Genomic DNA, 18832 nt, shown 5'->3' with positions numbered 1-18832 from the left:
CTGTATTTTAAAATATCCTAGTAGAATCCTGCAATATGAATGAACCCAGACATAAATGAAAGAAGCAGTCACAAAAGACCACGTACTATATCATTTCATTTATATGTAATGTCCAGAATAGGCAAATCTATAGAAACAGAAAGTAGATTAGTGGTTGCCAGGAGCCTGGGGGGTAGAGGTGGAGGACTGGAGAGAAATAGGGAGTGACTGTTAATGGGTACAGGCTCTTTCTAAGATAATAAAAATGCTCTAAAATGGAGTGTAGTGACGGTGGTACAACTCTGTGAATACATTAAAACCCTTCAATTGTATACTTTAAGTGGGTGAATTGTATGGTTATCTGTAAGATTTTTATAAAAACATTACTTAAGTATGAAACAACATCTAAGAATAAAGCACCGGTTCAAAACCAATTCTCACAACAACTAAGTTCAGAAGATCTCTATTTACTATGTAAATGCAAGGAAAGTGAGAACTATACCATCCTGATCTCTTACCTGCTCAAATTTTTGGAAGGATGGTGTAAGTTTAAAATATTATGGTAAGGCATCAACAGAAAAGTTCAGATTATTAGGACTGAATCGCCAACAAAACTATATGAGATTAGTGGAAAGATGCATGCTTATGCCTTGACATAGCTTATACACTATGTATTTTAAATAATTTAAAAGGGGGTTCCTGATTATATCTGGCACAAAATAATAGCTAATGCTGACGTACAACATGCCTATTAGCTATTCCTTTACTGTTATTTAGGTGATTGGTTTTTTGTGTTTTTTTTTTTTTTTTTAAATTTAGTGTTTTAATTTCATGTCCCATCTTCTGGAGTAGACTCTAAACTTCCTAAAAGCTCCACTGAGCCTGTTTCTATCCTTACCCCAGACCTAGTGCAGTGCTTTGTATAACATAAGCACAAAACAAGCACCTACTGACTCACTGATGCACTCAATTCTATGCATTTTCAGAGGAAATTCCCTGCTAAAGTCAAGAGAATGAGAGAAATACTCAAAACAAGCAAACTAGAAAGCAATAACAAAATGTGAATATAGGCATATTCTCTACAGGAGTCTGCGATAAATCTTAGCATTTCTGAATAGAAAAATGGTTGTTTAGCTAAGTCTGAAGAATTATGATGATGTATGGAAGGATGGCTATAAAATATTTTACTTTTACATCTCCAGTGTCAAAGAACATTTGCCACCTTACTTCAGCCCAATTCGCTGATGATGGTTCAATTTATCTTCATTTTTTCTGAGATCTGTATAGAAGATAAATAAAGTTGAGGTGCTAATTTAAACATTACTGGAAAAAAGTGCTAAATTCAGTGATCCTTTTTACAAAGAACTACATGGAAAATACATTAAAATGACTTTGAATAGACAAATGAAAAAATGTACTTAAAAAGAATTAGCTAAAAGTGACTATTCATCAATGTAGTAAAACCTAACAGTTACTTCATGAGCATTTTTATTTACTGAATCAAAATTTCAATTATAGTTACATGGAATAGTAAATAAAATATACCAAGATGACACTGAATTTCACTGACTATAGCAAAAAGAAGCCTTATAAGAACATACAGCCCTGGCCAGTTTGGCTCAGCGGTTGAGCGTCGGCCTGCGGACCAGAGTCCCAGGCTTGGTTCCCGCTAAGGGCGCGTCCCTCAGTTGCAGTTTGTCACCAGCCCTGGTTGGTTGTGTGGGTGGCAGCCACTCAATGTGTCCCTTTCACGTCGATGTTTCTCTCTCTCTCTCTCCCTCCCACTCTATCTGAACAAAAAATGGACAAAATTGTCCTCGGGTGAGGATAAAAAAAAAGCAATTCCTATAATCACCCTCATATTCACATAAATTCTCTGGAAGTACAAAATGGAGAAAATAAGCATCTTTATGATACATGGAACACTTCATATTTCTCAGTTGTATTTACACAGAAAACACTAAAGTATATGACTGAAATGAAACAGAAATATTGAGTTTTATATATATATATATCAATAGTTATATTACATATCTGTGAATTGTAAAATGATGTAAAAACCATTACAGTAGATCTTTCACACTCCCAAGGGATGAAACTAAACACCTTTGAGAAACAAATTCTTGACCCCTTTATTCAATATTTCACTCAGATAAACCATATGCCACAAGCAGAAAAACACAAACCCTCTGAAATGCAGATGTAGTAAAGATCATTATCTATCACAAATTCTCAGTAATATTACTAATTAATCATGCCTCTTTAAGAGTCGGTTACTATTTTTAAGTACTGTAGTAGGTACGAAGCATTCTACTAAGTGTTTTATATACACTGTTTCATTAACTCATATGAAGCAGAAATTATAATACCATTTTGTAGCTGAGAAACTGAAGCACCACAGTCATTCATTCTTTTTTTTTTTTTAATCCTCACCTGAGGACATTTTTTTTTTCCATTTTTTGTTCAGATAGAGTGGGAGGGAGAGAGGAGAAGAGAGAGAGAGAGAGAGAAACATCGATGAGAAAGGGACACATTGAGTGGCTGCCACCCACATGACCAACTAGGGCCAAGTACAAACTGCAACCGAGGTATGTGCCCTTAGCAGGAACTGAACCCGGCTGCAGGCTGACACTCTAACTGCTGAGCCAAACAGGCCAGGGCAGTCATTCATTCTTATAATGTGGTGGAGACCAGATTCAAACCTAGGTCAGTCTCTAAAAACCTGTCCACCTAACCATTTGGGTTGTTTACAAGTAGTTGAGTCCATAAATATTAAAGCCTAAATGCTACAGGTATGCTGTAACAGAATCCATATATATATATATATATATATATATATATATATATATATATAGTATATGCCCTTGAAATGTATTGAGAAATAAATTATATTTAAAAGATTGCTATATTAGGTTTAAGAAAAATGTTTCATAATTACTTTAGCTCTATTTTTATCACTTCTTTGAAAGCAAAAATTCAATAAGCATTACAAGTCTCTTACAGAATCTTTCTCAATATATATAACTTGGCTTTTAAGCTGAATGTGTAGGACTTTGAAGTCTAAAATTTTATTTAAGAAACAAAGGTAATTTAAATAATCTGAAAATCTGCAAATGAAGTAACTGCCATAAAATCAAAAGCCACTTCTTGCTCTTCTTGATTTTCTTCTGAGTTACAAATCTAAACATGTTTAAGATGGCAATATAAACTACTCTTTATATGTACTCTCTACTGTAGAGTTAAAAAGAAATCATATCATTTGTATCTACTAATTGAGAAAGGGTTTTTTTTTTTGTTTGTTTGTTTTTAGTTCCAGTTTGTTAGAGCACGATCAGTCTGTCAGGACCACATTTAACCTGGAATTACATACTCACCTTCTAAGGTTTTAATGCCTTCATCTACAAACTTCCTTGCCGCAGATGGACTACAAAGAAAGACATGCATTATCTCAATATAAAGCAAAACAAAACTCAGGATTCTTACAACAAATAACCAATTATGTCGTCTCTTGTCAAACATAAAGAGTTACTATTGAACTGAACAAAACTTGCTAAAATGTTACATGGTTAGTTTGGTACCACTCAATTTCATCCAAGGAGAAGAATTCTTGAAGCCTCAATGGAGGAACATAACCATAAACTTAGACATGAAAAAGATGTACAACAGCTAGGTGTCATAATGCTCATGTCTTTTATTCATAAAAGACATACAGGCACTTGAAAACTTAATTTGTTCATGAGATTTACCGACAGTCTATTATATACCAGATACACTTCTAGGTGCTAAAAATACTTCAAGAATAACACAAATAAGGGCCAGGTCTTATCTCCTTACATTCCAGTAGGTAGAGAGAGACAATAAATACATATATAAACAAAGAAAAATATCTGGTAGATGAATTAAAATAGAGTAATATAACAGAGTAGCTAGGTACTACTTTAGATTGGGTGGTGAGGGAAGGCCTCTGAGATATTTAAACTGAGATTGGAATGACAAAGTACCTTTTCACGAAAACTGTGTGGTACAGAAACTGACATGTCAGGAAGGCAATGTGGCATAGAAAAAATAGAACTGAAATGGGAGACATAAGTTCTAATTCTGATTCTGCCATAGTTATCCCACTTTCTGTATTTACCTTTCTTGCCTGGGAAAAGAGAATAACTTAACAGATGCCCTGTAAAACAACTTTTAACTAACATTTTATAACGACCTTTGGTCCCCAAAGAGTCAAGTTCATTTTCTGTAGACTAGGTTTAAGAATTTAATCTATTTTAGCCCTGGCCGGTTTGGCTCAGCGGTTAGAGCGTCGGCCTGCGGTCCGGAGAGACCCGGGTTCGGTTCCCGCTAAGGGCATGTACCTCGGTTGCAGTTTGTCCCCGGCCCTGGTTGGTCGTGCGGGTGGCAGCCACTCGATGTGTCCCTTTCACATCGATGTTTCTCTCTCTCTCTCTCTCTCCCTCCTGCTCTACCTGAACAAAGAATGAAAAAGTGTCCTCGGGTGAGGATAAAAAAAAAAAAAAAAAAAAAAAAAGAATTTAATCTATTTTAGAGTAACTTTCATAAAAATTGACATTTAAAGGATCATCGTATATCTAAAAGAAATTCTCACTCCATAAAGATGAGAGTTAGGTAAAACATTACAGCCTTAATATTACAATGTTCATCTTTATTTTATCTAATGTCAAAGAAAACTCCCTTCATGCTAATTCAATTTTTTTAAGTCTCCCCTTTTTAAAAATTTCTTTTAGAGAGAAAGGAAGGTGGGTAGGAGGGAGGAGAGAGAGAGAGAGAGAGAGAAACATCAATGTGAGAGAGAAACACTGATTGTCCTTGTCCCACAGGCACCCCAACTGGAGATTGAACCCACAGCCTAGGTATGTGCCCTGAGCAGGAATCAAACCCAAAACCTTCTGGTGCATGGGACGACCCTCCAACCAACCAAGCCACCTGGCTAGGGCTGGTTCAAATGTTAAGATAAAGATCCCTTCATTAAAAAATGCTTGAGGCTTATTTCAAATTCAAAATGTACTATGCTAGGTGCTATGAAAAAAACCTTAAATGCTTAAGATAGATATCATGCTCAGAGAGGCCAACGAGATTTAATCTGGAGGATGCAATAAGATATACACAAATGAGGTATCACCTCACACCTGTCAGAATGGCCACCATCAACAAATCATCAAACAACAAGCGTTGGCGAGGGTGTAGAGAAAAGAGGACTCTAGTACACTGCTGGTGGGAATGCAGACTGGTGCAGCTACTATGGAAAACACTATGGTGTTACCTCAAAAAATTAAAAATTGAATTGCCATTTGACCCAATGATTCCACTTCTAGGAATATACCCTAAGAAGCCTGAAGCATCAATCAGAAAGAATATATATACCCCCATCTTCATAGCAGCACTATTTACAATAGCTAAGATCTGAAAACAGCCCAAGTGTCCATCAGTAGACGAATGGATAAAAAAGCTGTGGTACATATACACAATAGAGTATTATGCAGTTGTAAGAAAGAAAGATCTCTTATCCTTTGAGACAACATGGAGGGACCTGGAGAGTATTATCCTAAGAGAAACAAGCCAAGCAGAGAAAGACAAATATCACATGATCTCACTTATTTGTGGAATATAATGAACACAACAGTCTGAGGAACAGGGTAGACCCAGAGACGTGGAAATAGGGTACAGACTGACAACCCTCAGAAGAGGAGGAGAGGGGAAGGAAGAGATAAACCACAGAACTTATATGCATGTACACATAACTGATGAACATGGACAACAAAGCTGGGGATGGGGTGGGGGAATGGGGAAGAGGGTGTCAATGGGGAAAAAAGAAAAAATATCTGTAACAAAAATAAATTAAAAAAAAAAGATGTACACAGAGCAAGTGTTAGTGGAGTTTAGAGAAAGAAGAAATTATTTCTGGCTGGGGAATCAAACTGGTTTCATAAAAAATGTAACATTTGCCTTGGATGGGGCTTTGACAGTAGAGGCATCATCTAGAGAACCAGCCCAACAAGTAAGCCATGAAAGAGTATAGGCAAAGGTACAGAGGTGGAAAGGTACAGGTTTTGAAGGGAAACAGCACGTACTTTAGTTTGGCTGACATAAAAAAATTAAACTAATCCTACTATTGTGTCTGTTTAAAAAATAGTTCTTGCCCTGGCCAGGTGGCATAGCTGATTGGAGAGTCATCCCATACACTAAAAGGTTGCCAGCTCGATTCCTGGTCAGGGCACATACCTAAGATTTTAGTCGGGGTGGGTACGTGTACGGGAGGTAACTGTTCAATGTTTCTCTCTCACATCGGTGCCCCCCCCCTTTAAATCAATAAAAACATATCCTCAGGTGAAGATTTAAAAAAAAAAATTCTGCCCTGGCTGGTTTGGCTCAGCGGTTAGAGTCGGCCTGCAGTCCGGAGAGACCCGGGTTCAGTTCCTGCTAAGGGCATGTACCTCAGTTGCAGTTTGTCCCCGGCCATGGTTGGGTCGGGTGGGTGGCAACCACTCGATGTGTCCCTTTCACATCGATGTCTCTCTCTCTCTCTCCCTCCTACTCTATCTGAACAAAATATCAAAAAATGTTCTCGGGTGAGAATAAAAATAAATAAATAAAAAATAAAATTTCTTACCCAATGCCAGTAACTCGAGTCAGGAAATTGATGGATGAACTTGTATCATCCTGGCGAATCTTTAAGCAAAAAATAAAACACAGCAATGATTTAGGAATGCTTCAATGCTTCAGATAATCTTATGGGAAATACATCAATCTGCTAAGAGACCTAAGAATCACTTACATGTGCCTGGATAACCCTTACAGAAGTATTCATATGTAACCTATACTCTTAAAAGACATTCATAAAAGACCAGAAGTGATATAACTACTATTATCATGGTAAAATAAGACCATAAAAATGCTTGGGAGAGTTTAAGCACAGAAATTCTAAAAGATTACATCTTCTGGTCAAAGTTTATTATCTCCCTCCGAATGGTACTACAAATATGGAAATAATTCTATCATATACGCTAATAGTCTTGTAAGTACTACATAAAATACGTGAACATTTTATAGAATATTCAAATTTAAAAAAAAATAGAACACTTAAAGCCATAAATTCCTCTCTTCTCTTTTCCTTCTAAGTCTCACTAGAGTGAGTGACATCAATCACCCTGCAATAGTGCTCCATGATAACTGCCACAAAAATAGACACACAATCAAATAAGTAAGTTAAAATTTTACCTTTTCCAGTTTACGTAATTTTCCAGTTGCTAAAAACTCATCGATCTTTTCAGCAATTTTTGTTCCTACTCCAGGCTACATATAAAATTTTAAATATAGAAGTCATATAAATATAATGTTTAACAAATCACTAAAATATAAGCGTGCAAAATAAGAAATGAAAACCAAATTATCTTCACATGACCAGTTAAGCAGAGTTACTACATATATATGTATATACATATTGTTTTCTTACAATAATAGAATCATACTGCTTCGTCAAATGTTATTTCAACTTAAGAATACATTGTGAACAAAATTCCATATCAACAAATACAACTACAATAGCTTTAATGGCTTCATAGCATATCATTGTATAAAAGCATCATAATTTACTTAACAAATACCCCCTACAGATGAACATTTAGATGGTTTCCAATTTTTGATATTATAACAAGGCTGTCATAAACTTCCTCTACAACAGAGATTCTCAAGTTTTTGCATATATCAGCATCACATGGGGGATACATTAAAACATAGAATGCCAAGTCCCACCTTAGAATTTCTGATTCAATAGGCTGCATTTCTAACAAGTTCCCAGGTGATATTGATGCTGCTAGTCTAGGTACCACAATTTAAGAACCACTACTCTAGAACTGCATAGTCCAACATGGCAGCCAGCAGTCACAAGTGACAATTCTAAGCTTAATTAAAATAAAAATTCAATTGCTCAGTTACACTAGCCACATTTCATGAGCTCACTAGCCAAATGTGGTTCATGGTTACCATACTGGACAGCACTGCTCTAGAATATAAGCTTTAGGAGAGCAGAGATCCTATCTTTTCACTGCTTTATCCCTAGCACCTGGATGAATACCTGACATATAGGTGCTCAAAAATGATGAACAAATGAATCTTTGTGTGCACATATCTCTACTGGTTTCCTTAGTATAAATTCCTCAAATTGGAATTGCTGGAACAAAGAATATATACATTTTGCCAACATTCTGCCACATTATCCTTCAGAAAGGCTATTAACAACCAACATTTTGATCAGCAGTAAATTAGTGTCTTTTTTTCCACACCTTTATACATACTGCATACTATACTTGATAATTTAATAGGCACTATACAGCACCTTGTTTTAATTTACAACTCTGATTATTAGTGAAGTTAAACTTTTTTGTGCTTATAGTTAAATGTTTACCATGCACAACAAGTGAGCCAGGCATTCCTATCATCTCTTAGCCCTAAGTTCACCCTGCTATATCCTTTTTGTTTATCTGTTTTGTTTTATTTGGTATTTTTCTTTGTGTTTTTTACCCTTTTTTATTCTTGATTTATTTAATATTTAGTAAGTGTCCCAAGACTACTGAATGTATGTTCAAGTTCTGAAAATAGCAAATACCAGACAGAAATGAAAAATATTAGTAAGCAGAATCAATTTGAAAAGGGTAACTGTTCAGGTTTCTCATTTTCTATGTCAGAAGATACATGATGACCTAAAGCAATTTAGGCCCAGGCTATTTTCTATACCTAACATTAAGAAGTACAAGGCAAAATGCTCATTCTGAAAATTCCAGATTTCTAAAATTATTGAGAAAGTAGGTCTGTTTGAAAATAATAGTGAAAAGAAAGGTAAAACGGAATAAAGATGAGATTTGCATATTAAATTTAATCTTATGCAAAAGGAATTTTGGGTACTTCTGTGTTCTTTTTAGGGATATATACCATAAGCTCAGATTTGGGATGAAATACATCAGAGCTTGACAGAAGTCTGCCTCTAATAAATGATGGACTATTTTCAATTAACATGAAAAAGGAAATGCAGGTGACTAAAGGGGAACAGAATGGGAGCAGAAGTGGCTCCTGAGGTTAACACTGGGTCAGTCTGCCAATACAGAAACTTAGAATTAAAATCTAACATATTTAGATTTTACCTAAATTCTTTTTTTTTATCCTCACCCGAGGATATTTTTCCATTTTTTTGTACAGATAGAGAAGGAGGGAGAGAGAGAGAGAGAAACATCGACGTGAAGGGACACATCGAGTGGCTGCCACCCGCACAACCAACCAGGGCCAGGGACAAACTGCAACCGAAGTACGTGCCCTTAGCGGGAACCAAACCCGGGTCTCTCTGGACCGCAGGCCGACGCTCTAACTGCTGAGCCAAACCGGCCAGGGCGATTTTACCTAAATTCTAGAGGACTTTTGTGAAACACAAATGGATAAAGAAAAACAGAAGAAGGACCTGTACTAAGCAAAAGCCATGTCAGTTTGACATCTTCAAGAAAAAAATGAATGAGCCCTGGCCAACATGACTCAGTGGTTGGAGCAATGTCCTGTAAACCAAAAGGTTGCAGGTTTGATTCCAGGTCAGGGCACATATGGAAGGCAACCAACAGATGTTCTCTCCCACATCGCTGTTTCTCTCTCTCCCATCTCCTCTCTCTAAAATCAGTAAGCATATCCTCGGATGAAAATTAAAAAATAATAAAAGGAAAAAAAAAAATGAATAAAGTATGACTCTTAATTTTGAAAAACTTGGAATCTTTTAGTGAGATTTAGATGAGAACATAATCTGATTATCAAGAGGCAAATTTTCCCAGGATATTCTTAACAATACTATTACAAATTACCAAGAGATGTCACCTCTAAAAATCATGACAATATTAGCATACAGGGCTTTATGGAAATTACAGAGGACAGGGCTTAATGCCATAATATACAACAAAGGGGTTTAATCATGTGCCTATTAACAGGTAAGATTTCTTTGGGAACACTAACTCACATAAGTTCCTATGCCTGGGGATCAGAAAAAGGTAGCTGGAGACCAGATATGCTGGAGACCAGATATGCTGGTATCACTCTGTCACCATATTCTTCTTCAGGACTATACTCAAACTGAAAATGAATGAGTACATGTATACATGGAGAAAGTAGAGAAAGAAAACTGTAATTATACATGGTTAAAATTTTTTAAACCCACCCTCCCCCAATCAAAACATTTTGAACTTGAAAAAGTATGCCTGAAACAGAATAAATATTATTCCAAGAAATCAGTAACAGTAAAATCTGTGTGGGTCAAGGCAGTTTCAAAGAGGCAAATACAGTTTTATGGGAGCCCACCAAATCCATACATGTGTGAACTCTTCGATCAACTTGCTCACTAAACTTACCAGTTTCTTAGCTTCTGCTCCACTCTTTATTTTGTGTGGGTACTTTGCTATCACAGATGCCGCTTTTCTAGAAGAAGAAAAAAAAAGAAATTAGAAATCCAGGAAGGTCCTAATTTTTCTTAAACTGGAATACACATACAAGCAAATATGCAGCTTAAACTTTCACGGAGATAATTCATTTTCCACATCGGTGTAACATTTACAAAAAAAAAAACACAGCTAAGCTTAGAGACTACATACCTCTAATTTTTAGAAGTATATCTTGAAAATCCTCACATTTGAGACATCAAAATTACAACTAAACTACAGAACAACCATCATTCAGAACTGCCTAAAATCTAGCTGAACAGAAGTCCTACAACTAAGGATATACTATAGAAGAAGCCACCTTAAGACTGGTAGGAGGGCCCTGGTCGGTTTGGCTCAGTGGTTGGGGCATCAGCCTGTGGAGCAAAGGGTCGTGGGTTCGATTCCGTTCAGGGGCATGTGCCTGGATTGTGGGTTCAGTCCCTAGCCTCAGTCAGGGTCATGCAGAAGGCAGCCAATTAATGTGTCTCTCTCACATCGTTACTTTCTCTCTCTCTCTCCCTCCCTCCCTTCCACTCCCTCTAAAAATCAATGGAAAAGTATCCTTGGGTGAGGATTAACAAAAAAATTCCCCCCAGCCCAGGGTTCCAGTGCCAGAAAGAGAAGTGCCCACAATTTCTGGCTGTAAAATCCAGTGGCTGAGTGAGACAAAGGGCTGCCAGGGTTTCAGACATTCCTCTTAAAGGGCCCACACAGACTCCCTCTAAGCACCAATACTGGGGCAGCAGCTCAAAGGGCACCAGGGACATACAGGGAGGAACTAAATTGTCTGGCATCAGGGCGAGGGCCAGAGAGACAGCTTTCTCCCAGACAGAAGTGCTGGCATAGGTCATCTGCTGAGCCCTCTCCCCACAGAGCCGGCAGGCATTGGCATATCGGCGTTTCCATCAACCTGGCTATCACTGCTTGCCCACCCTGGTGATTCCCTGAGACTCTGCTCCACCAATTGTATAGGTCCACCAAAGCTGTTTCCAGTGGCTTTTCTATAGGAATGGCCCGACTTGGCTCATGCTTTCTCTCAAACAAACAGCACCTAGCCTCACCATGACCCGTACCCTTTGCTAAGTGGCTCCAGGCCTGACTCTAGTGGCAACCAGCCTTGGTTCAAAGCTTGGCCTCTCTTGGGCACCTCCAAGCCCAAAACAAGTAGCAGCCATCTGCAGATCACTTTGTATTTCATGCAAGGTGGCCCCCAGCGGAACACAGGTGGCAGCTGACTTTGACCTAATCTTCTGGAAGGCCTTAGAGTCATCAAAACAGGTGGACAGCTTCAGACCACTTTGAAGTATCACCAACCACCTTCATAAGCGACACACTCAAGGGGCAGACCAGCGGGTACCAGAGTCCCACTGAAGTAAATCCTGCTCCATGGGGTGGACCCTTGCACAGCTGATCCTCCACAGTGGTCGAAGCCAGTTCTTACAGCAGATCAACGCGGTGGTAACTCCTTCCCATTGACATGCCAACAGCAATCAAGGCTCAACTACAACTGGAGGGTGTACACAGCCCACGAGGGGAGGGGAGGGCACACCTGGAGTGCCCAGCTCTGGTGAACAGGGAGGCTGCGCCACTGGACCCTACAGGACATGTACTACATTAGGCCACTCTACCAAACTTGGGGGACACAGCAGCTCTACCTAATACAAAGAAACAAACACAGGGAGGCTCCAAAATAAGCAAACAAAGAAACATGTCCCAAATGAAAAAAATAGAACTCCAGAAAAAAAAACTAAATAAAATAGAGATAAGCAATGTACTAGATGCAAATTTCTTTTTTTTTATCCTCACCCGAGGACATTTTTCAGTATTTTGTTCAGATAGAGTGGGAGGGAGAGAGAGAGAGAGAGAGAGAAACATCAATGTGAAAGGGACATATCGAGTGGTTGCCACCCACACAACCCAACCAGGGCTGGGGGGACAAACTGCAACCAAGGTACATGCCCTTAGCAGGAACCGAACCCAGGTCTCTCCAGAACGGGCCAATGCTCTAACCACTGAGCAAAACCAGCCAGGGCGCAAGATATTTTTTTTGGTACGTGCCCCTAGCAGGAACCAAACCTGGGACTATCTGGTCCGCAGGCCAACGCTCCATCCACTGAGCCAAATCGGCCAGGGCTAGATGCAGATTTCAAAACACTGATTATAAGGATGCTCAATGACTTAGTGAGAACTTCAACAGCATAAAAAAAAGACATGGAAATAATAAAAAAGAACCAGTCATAAATGAAGAATACACTAACTGAAATGAAGAATAATTTACAGTGAATCAAGAGTATAGTAGATAAAGCCAAGAATCAATTCAGCAATTTGGAATATAAGGAAGCCAAAAACACCCTATCAGAACAGCAAAAAAATAAAAATAACAGTAATAATAATAATAATAAATAAAAATAAAAGCAAGAACAGTGTAAGGGACAACTTCAAGCATACCAACATTTGCACCATGGGGAGGGGGAGGGGCTCTCTCTTCAAGAGGGAGAGCAGGAAGTTGAAAACCTATTTGAAAAAATAATGACAGAAAACTTCTCTAACCTGGTGAAGGAAATAGACATGCAAGTGCAGGAAGCACAAAGTGTCCCAAACAAAATGAACCCAAAAAGGCACACATCATAATTAAAATGCAAAAGATTAAAGACAAAGAGAGAAACTTAAAAGCAGCAAGAGAAAAGCAGTTAGTTACCTACAAGGGAGCTCCCATAAGACTGTCAGCTGATTTCTCAACAGAAAATTTGTAGGCCATAGGGATTGGCAAGAAATATTCAAAGTGATGAAAAGCAAGGACCTACAACCAAGATTACCCAGTAAAGCTATCAATGAGAATTGAAGGACAAATAAAGAGCTTCCCAGACAAGAAAAAGTTAAAGGAGTTCATCACTACCAACCCAGTATTATATGAAATGCTAAAGGGAGCCCTGGCTGGTTTGGCTCAGCAGTTAGAGCATTGGTCCAGGAACCAGAGGGTTGCATGTTCGATTCCCAGTCAAGGGCATGTACCTGGGTTGTGGGTTTGATCCCTAGCCCCAGTCAGGGTCATGCAGGAGGCAGCCAATCTATGTGTCTTTCTCACCATCAATGTTTTTCTCTCTCTCTCTCTTTCCCTCCCGTCCACTCTATCTAGAAGATGTAGTTTTACAAAAAATAAATAAAAATATGAACAATAAAATGACAATAAGTACATATCTATCAACAATTGAATCTGAAAAACAAAATGAACAAGCAGAACAGAAACAGACTCGCCGATACAGTGAACATTTTGACAGTTGCTAGATGGGAGTGGAGTGAAAGAATGAGTGAAAAAGGTGAAGGGATTAAGAAGTACAAATTGATAGTTACAGAACAGTCATAAGTACGTAAAGTGCAACAAAGGGAATATAGTCAATAATATTTTACTAACTATGTATGGTGCCACATGGATATGGTACATTGGGATGATCACTTAGCAAGTTATATGTCTGAAGTACACCTGAAACTCATATTATATTGTACATCAACTATAACTGAAAAATAAAAAAAATATTTTACATAAATAAATTAAAAGAAAGAAAATCCTCACATTGAGGATAATATGATATTAACTGTATATGTAAAACCAGGGAGATTCAGGAAACCATTTCCTTTTTGAGATGAAGTGGAAACTACCATTGGGCCTTTTTTTTTAATGGCTACTTTTTAGAAATTATTCATAACACTCTTTTATAAAAATGTGCCACTTAGCATTCAGACTACTAGGTACCCAACTGGCTAATAAGTAACTATTTTTAAATTTATGGTTTAAAACTGCATTCCCCTATGTCCTTAATAAAAGTTCTTTTTTTCTTTCTTTCATTGCTCCTATTTCAGTTCCACATAAGGCAGAATGACCTGTAATTCTTGCCCATCTCCACACATCCAGTTCAGTAATCTTGTGTCAGATTGGGTACAGCCTAGGAGCACACCAATGGTATCCTGTCTACAATTTCAATGCTAAATGTGGTTAGGACTGATGCTGATAAAAAGCCATAATACAGCTAAGTCTAAAGCATAAATATTGGATAGTCTGTGGAGGAAACTGCTTCAGTAAAGGCAAGTAGTTCCAGATAATTGGCACTATGGGGCAAAGCCTCAAAGGGAAGAAGAATCAGATCATGAAAGGCCTTTTGTATGCCACAATGCATTTGGGCTTTATCAAACTGAAGAATAAATATTTAATTATTTGATATGGAAGAATGACAAGATCATATAACTATTTTCAAAAGAATATTTTGGCCACAAAGAGAAATGTTATCAGGAAAGGGAAGAGCATGCAGGGGTGTTACCTGCTTTTCCAGACTTATTTTCCATTCAGACCATGCCCCTTAAGCAAACTGAATTACTGACTTACTAGAAAACGCTATACCCTTTCATGTCTCAATGCCTTGGCATACTTTGCGTTCTATCTCTAGATTGTTTTCCCCTTCACTTATCCTTTGGTGGGTTCATACAAGACTAAACATTTCCTCTCTGAAGCCTGCTGTGACTCAAATTATAGTGCTGAATATCTCTCAGATTTCTAGATCATCAAATGTGTGGATGATAGTACAATTATTTTACATAGGAAGTCATAGGAGGTAAAGGAGAGAGTATAATCAGTTTTTAATTATGCTGGTTGGGAAGGGAAGGAAGGAGTGGAGTTTAGTTTTGAAATGGTAAAAATAAAGGGATACAGATGGAAAAATCTGTAGAAAAGCCCAGTGAGATACATATTTGGAGTCACAGACATAACCAGTATCCAAAGCCACCAGGAATGTTGAGACTGCCAAGAAAGTGAGAGAGAGAGTGAAGGGCAGACCTCTGGGAACCACCAACATTAAAAGGTAAGACAGAAGCGGTGAAAGAACAGAAGGCTGCGCCATCAGGAAGTCAAGGGTAAGACGTGAATAGAATGAGCGAGCAGTGAATGCCACTGAGAGTCCAATAAGAAGAGATGTAGGCAACCGCATTTTCAGAAGGGAGATAGAATGGAAGTTACACTGCAATGAGATAAGAAAAGACTAGGGAGTAAGAAATCCAGGCAAGGAACACAGATTACTCAAGAGGGATAACTTTAAAATGGAGAAAGGGGATATGATACTCTGCTAGAGGGAAGTTAAGAAGATTGCTTTGTTTCTGCTTTTAAGAGCTGAGGGATTAGGATGTGCTTCTAGGCTAAGGATCAGAAGCAGGTGGATGTGGGGAAAATGTCTAGGAGATGAACAAGGATGGGATCCAAAAAGGTGACAGGATAAGACACAGACCAGCCAGATGGGAAAATGTGATTCCTTGAACCACGTCTATTTCACAGACCTCATCCACTGTCTTTCATTATGGTTTAAAATCAAACTGTATTTTCAGTGATTCATGTTTAACGACGGGAACTCTGCCTGTTTTCAGTCAGAACCGGGAACTGGCCAGAATTGATTCGACAGAGCTCTGGCCAAGTTCTCCCAGAAATACTGCAGGAAGGTACCACTACGGAGTCAATGCCCTCAGTTCTCGCTTTTCCCCCTCCTCTTGAAGATGGCCCAAATGCACACGGGCTGCTCAGCCCTTCCAGCTGCCACAGCCCCCCGAACGCCTGTTTCCAGGGAATGCCGCACGGCCCACCTGTACGCGTTGTATTTGTGGATCGCCTGGTTCACGTTCTTCTCAAAGTTCGCGAGTTCTGAAAAGGCAACAAGAGACTCGGGTGAACAAGAACCCCGAGTAAAACAAACAAGAACCCCTAGTTTCCCATAAGGGGACGTTAAGAGCCTCTGAAAAGTACGGCGAACCCCTCTCTTCTCCGCCGGCCAGGCCAAAGGCAGCCCAAGCGGTGACAGAACCCCCGGCAGGGCTGACCGTCAGCCACCCGCCGCGGGCGCGGAAGGAAGACCCGCGCGGCAGACTAGCCGCTGCCAGGGCCCGATCCCATCCACCGGGCTGCTGAACTGGATAGGTAGGGAGGGCATGGGGTGGGAGGAAAGAAGAAAGCCGCGGCCCCCGGCGCGGGGCTCACCTGTGAGCATGTCGGTGATTCCCCCGTTGAGAGTCTCCTGTGGCGCTTTCCGTTTGCTCATGGTGGCCTGCACCCGAGAACCTCAGAGTACACAGAGGGACTGGCCCCCTCTCCCAGCTTTCAGGGGGGCAGGGACGTGGAAAGGCGGGGAGGACCAGCCCAGCCCCCGAGCAGCCTGCGCGGCCGGCGGAACAATGGCTGCCTCTGACAGGAGGCGCGGCGCACGGCGCACGGCGCTCGGCGCGCGCGGTGACGTCACGCCCTGAGGCGGTGCGGGGTCGGGGCGAGGACGGCGCTACGCGGGAGCCGAGGGAACCGGTAGGGCGGCGGGGACCTGACACTTGGCTTGGGCAGGAGGAGCGTGGACACCTCAGAACGACATCCCAGTGGGGCTCCTGTAGGAAGACGTGGGTTCCTAACCCTACCTCGTATCCGTGTTCCCAGTACGTTTCTCTGAAATTCTCTCCCTTAGAAGGGGAAAAATAGTCCGAGTTTGGACTCTGAAGTCAAAACTTAAAGTGGTCGGGGATAAAAGGTGGTGGGATGGGGGACAGAATACTGAAGACTGCTCTGTGCACATGTTGTGTGTGCACAGGAGTAGTTACTGAACTCATGACGTATTTCATATGTGATATGAGGCAACACCCCCAGGGTCGTGCCTACTGTCAAAACTTTCCGTGGGAATCGAGAGCAGCCCACACTGCAGTGCCTTTCTCCTGTGCTAGGAGCAGCAGGAGCCCGAAGTGAAATGTGCCCATAATAGGAAAGCCTCCTATATGAAACTTTTTAGCAGATATGCCAACCAATGTCCAAAGACATTTTATTTTTTATTCCCCTGCCTTTTGTGGTAGGGGCCAAAGTGAAAAAAACACTAGAAAGGGAGAAGTGCTTAACCTACTGAAACTGGCATAACAGCTTGACCTATAGCTGAGAATCTTGCGGTTCTGCTGCAGAAATGAAAATGTGACATCATCAATATTTTACAAGTGTTAACTCCTGGGGTTCACACTAAACTGCCAAATTCTAAGCAATTGCTTTGTAAATAAAATAAAAGCTCGGTACATGGAACTCTAGAAAGAGCAGAAAAAAGTATAAAAGGAGAAAAGAAAATTAAAATCAGTGAACATCTCACCATCTCTCTTAACTACTGTTAATATTTTGTGACATATGTTTCCAGGTCTTCTAATCCAGCCCTTTTAAAATTCCCATTGTTTTTTTAATAATGAAATAATGTTTTAGATATAGTTTCTTTGATTAGGTTGTGGTTGGTTGTGTTGTTTTTACAATATCAGTGTACATCTTAAGTATACTTATTGGACATTTGTATTTCTTTTTGTGAATTTCCTATTTATATCCTTTGTTCATTTTTGTAATAAGGTAATTATCTATTATTAATTTGCTAAATTTTTAATATATCACTACTAACACCCTTTTTGTAAACTGTATTTGTATGGTTTTTGTAAATATTTGTATTTTCCCCTAATCCCTTACTTTTTAACTTTATTCTGAAGATTCTTACCACTTTGATTTGCACCTTCAATCAGAAGTGAGTCATCTTGATCTCTGGGAGACCCTTATTTTTGGCGTTGAGTTTATGGACATCTGTGAACTATGCCTAAAGTTGTGTCCCGGTCAGTTGTCTGCTCCTACACCCGGGACCGGGAGGAATATGATGACAGTGAGAAGCCCCTTCACGTCTACTACTGTTTGTGTGGCCAGATGGTTCTAGTGCTGGATTGTCAGTTGGAAAAACTGCCCATGAGGCCCCGGGATAGGGCCCGGGTGATTGATGCTGCCAAACATGCCCACAAGTTTTGTAACACAGAAGACCAGGAAACTATGTATCTTCGAAGGCCTGAAGGCATTGAACGACAGTACAGGAAGAAGTGTGCAAAGTGTGGACTGCCACTCTTCTACCAGACCCAGCCAAAGAATGCTCCCGTGACCTTCATTGTGGATGGAGCAATAGTCAAGTTTGGCCAGGGTTTTGGGAAAATGAATATATATACTCAGAAGCGAGAGCCTCCTAAGAAGGTGATGATGACCAAAAGGACTAAAGACATGGGTAAATTCAGCTCTGTCACTGTGTCTACTATTGATGAAGAGGAAGAGGAGATTGAGGCTAGGGAAGTTGCTGACTCATATGCACAGAATGCCAAAGTGATTGAGAAACAGCTGGAACGCACAGGCATGAACAAAAGGCGCCTGCAAGAGCTGGCTGAACTGGAAGCCAACAAAGCGAAAATGAAGGGGACTTTGATTGATAACCAGTTCAAATGATCAGGATCTTTCTCTGAACCCAGACTAAAGGCAAGCATTTAGAACAGGAGGCAAAAGAACTTTTTCTTGACTGCATGTACTGGTTCCTACTTTTATG

General features: G+C 39.8%; 2 protein-coding genes across 2 annotated transcripts in view; one reads left to right on the top strand and one right to left on the bottom strand.

The window, feature by feature from the left end:
* POLB (DNA polymerase beta) overlaps nt 1–16685 on the bottom strand; it is a 28105-nt gene extending 11420 nt beyond the window's left edge. The window contains exons 1-7 of the mRNA XM_036250362.1: nt 16456–16685; nt 16065–16122; nt 10377–10443; nt 7219–7293; nt 6611–6669; nt 3354–3403; nt 1207–1258 (exon numbers count right to left, since the gene is read on the bottom strand). Of these exons, the coding sequence (XP_036106255.1) occupies nt 1207–1258; nt 3354–3403; nt 6611–6669; nt 7219–7293; nt 10377–10443; nt 16065–16122; nt 16456–16516 (422 nt within the window). The 5' untranslated portion in view covers nt 16517–16685. The remainder of the gene's footprint in view (nt 1–1206; nt 1259–3353; nt 3404–6610; nt 6670–7218; nt 7294–10376; nt 10444–16064; nt 16123–16455) is intronic.
* A 103-nt stretch (nt 16686–16788) lies between these two features.
* LOC118622829 (UPF0428 protein CXorf56) lies at nt 16789–18832 on the top strand. Its single transcript, XM_036250342.1, has 2 exons — nt 16789–16898; nt 17967–18832. The coding sequence occupies exon 2, from the start codon at nt 18067–18069 to the stop codon at nt 18733–18735; it is 669 nt and encodes a 222-aa protein (XP_036106235.1). The 5' UTR covers nt 16789–16898; nt 17967–18066; the 3' UTR covers nt 18736–18832.

The sequence above is a fragment of the Molossus molossus genome, unplaced genomic scaffold (assembly GCF_014108415.1).
Source record: "Molossus molossus isolate mMolMol1 unplaced genomic scaffold, mMolMol1.p scaffold_m16_p_9, whole genome shotgun sequence".
NCBI lineage: Eukaryota > Metazoa > Chordata > Mammalia > Chiroptera > Molossidae > Molossus > Molossus molossus.
The sequence above is the reverse complement of the archived record's forward strand: the minus strand, read 5'-3'. Positions and strand labels throughout refer to the sequence as shown.

Coding starts and splice junctions, on each gene's coding strand:
- LOC118622829 (XM_036250342.1), top strand. CDS start 18,067: ATGCCTAAAGTTGTGTCCCGGTCAGTTGTCTGCTCCTACACCCGGGAC.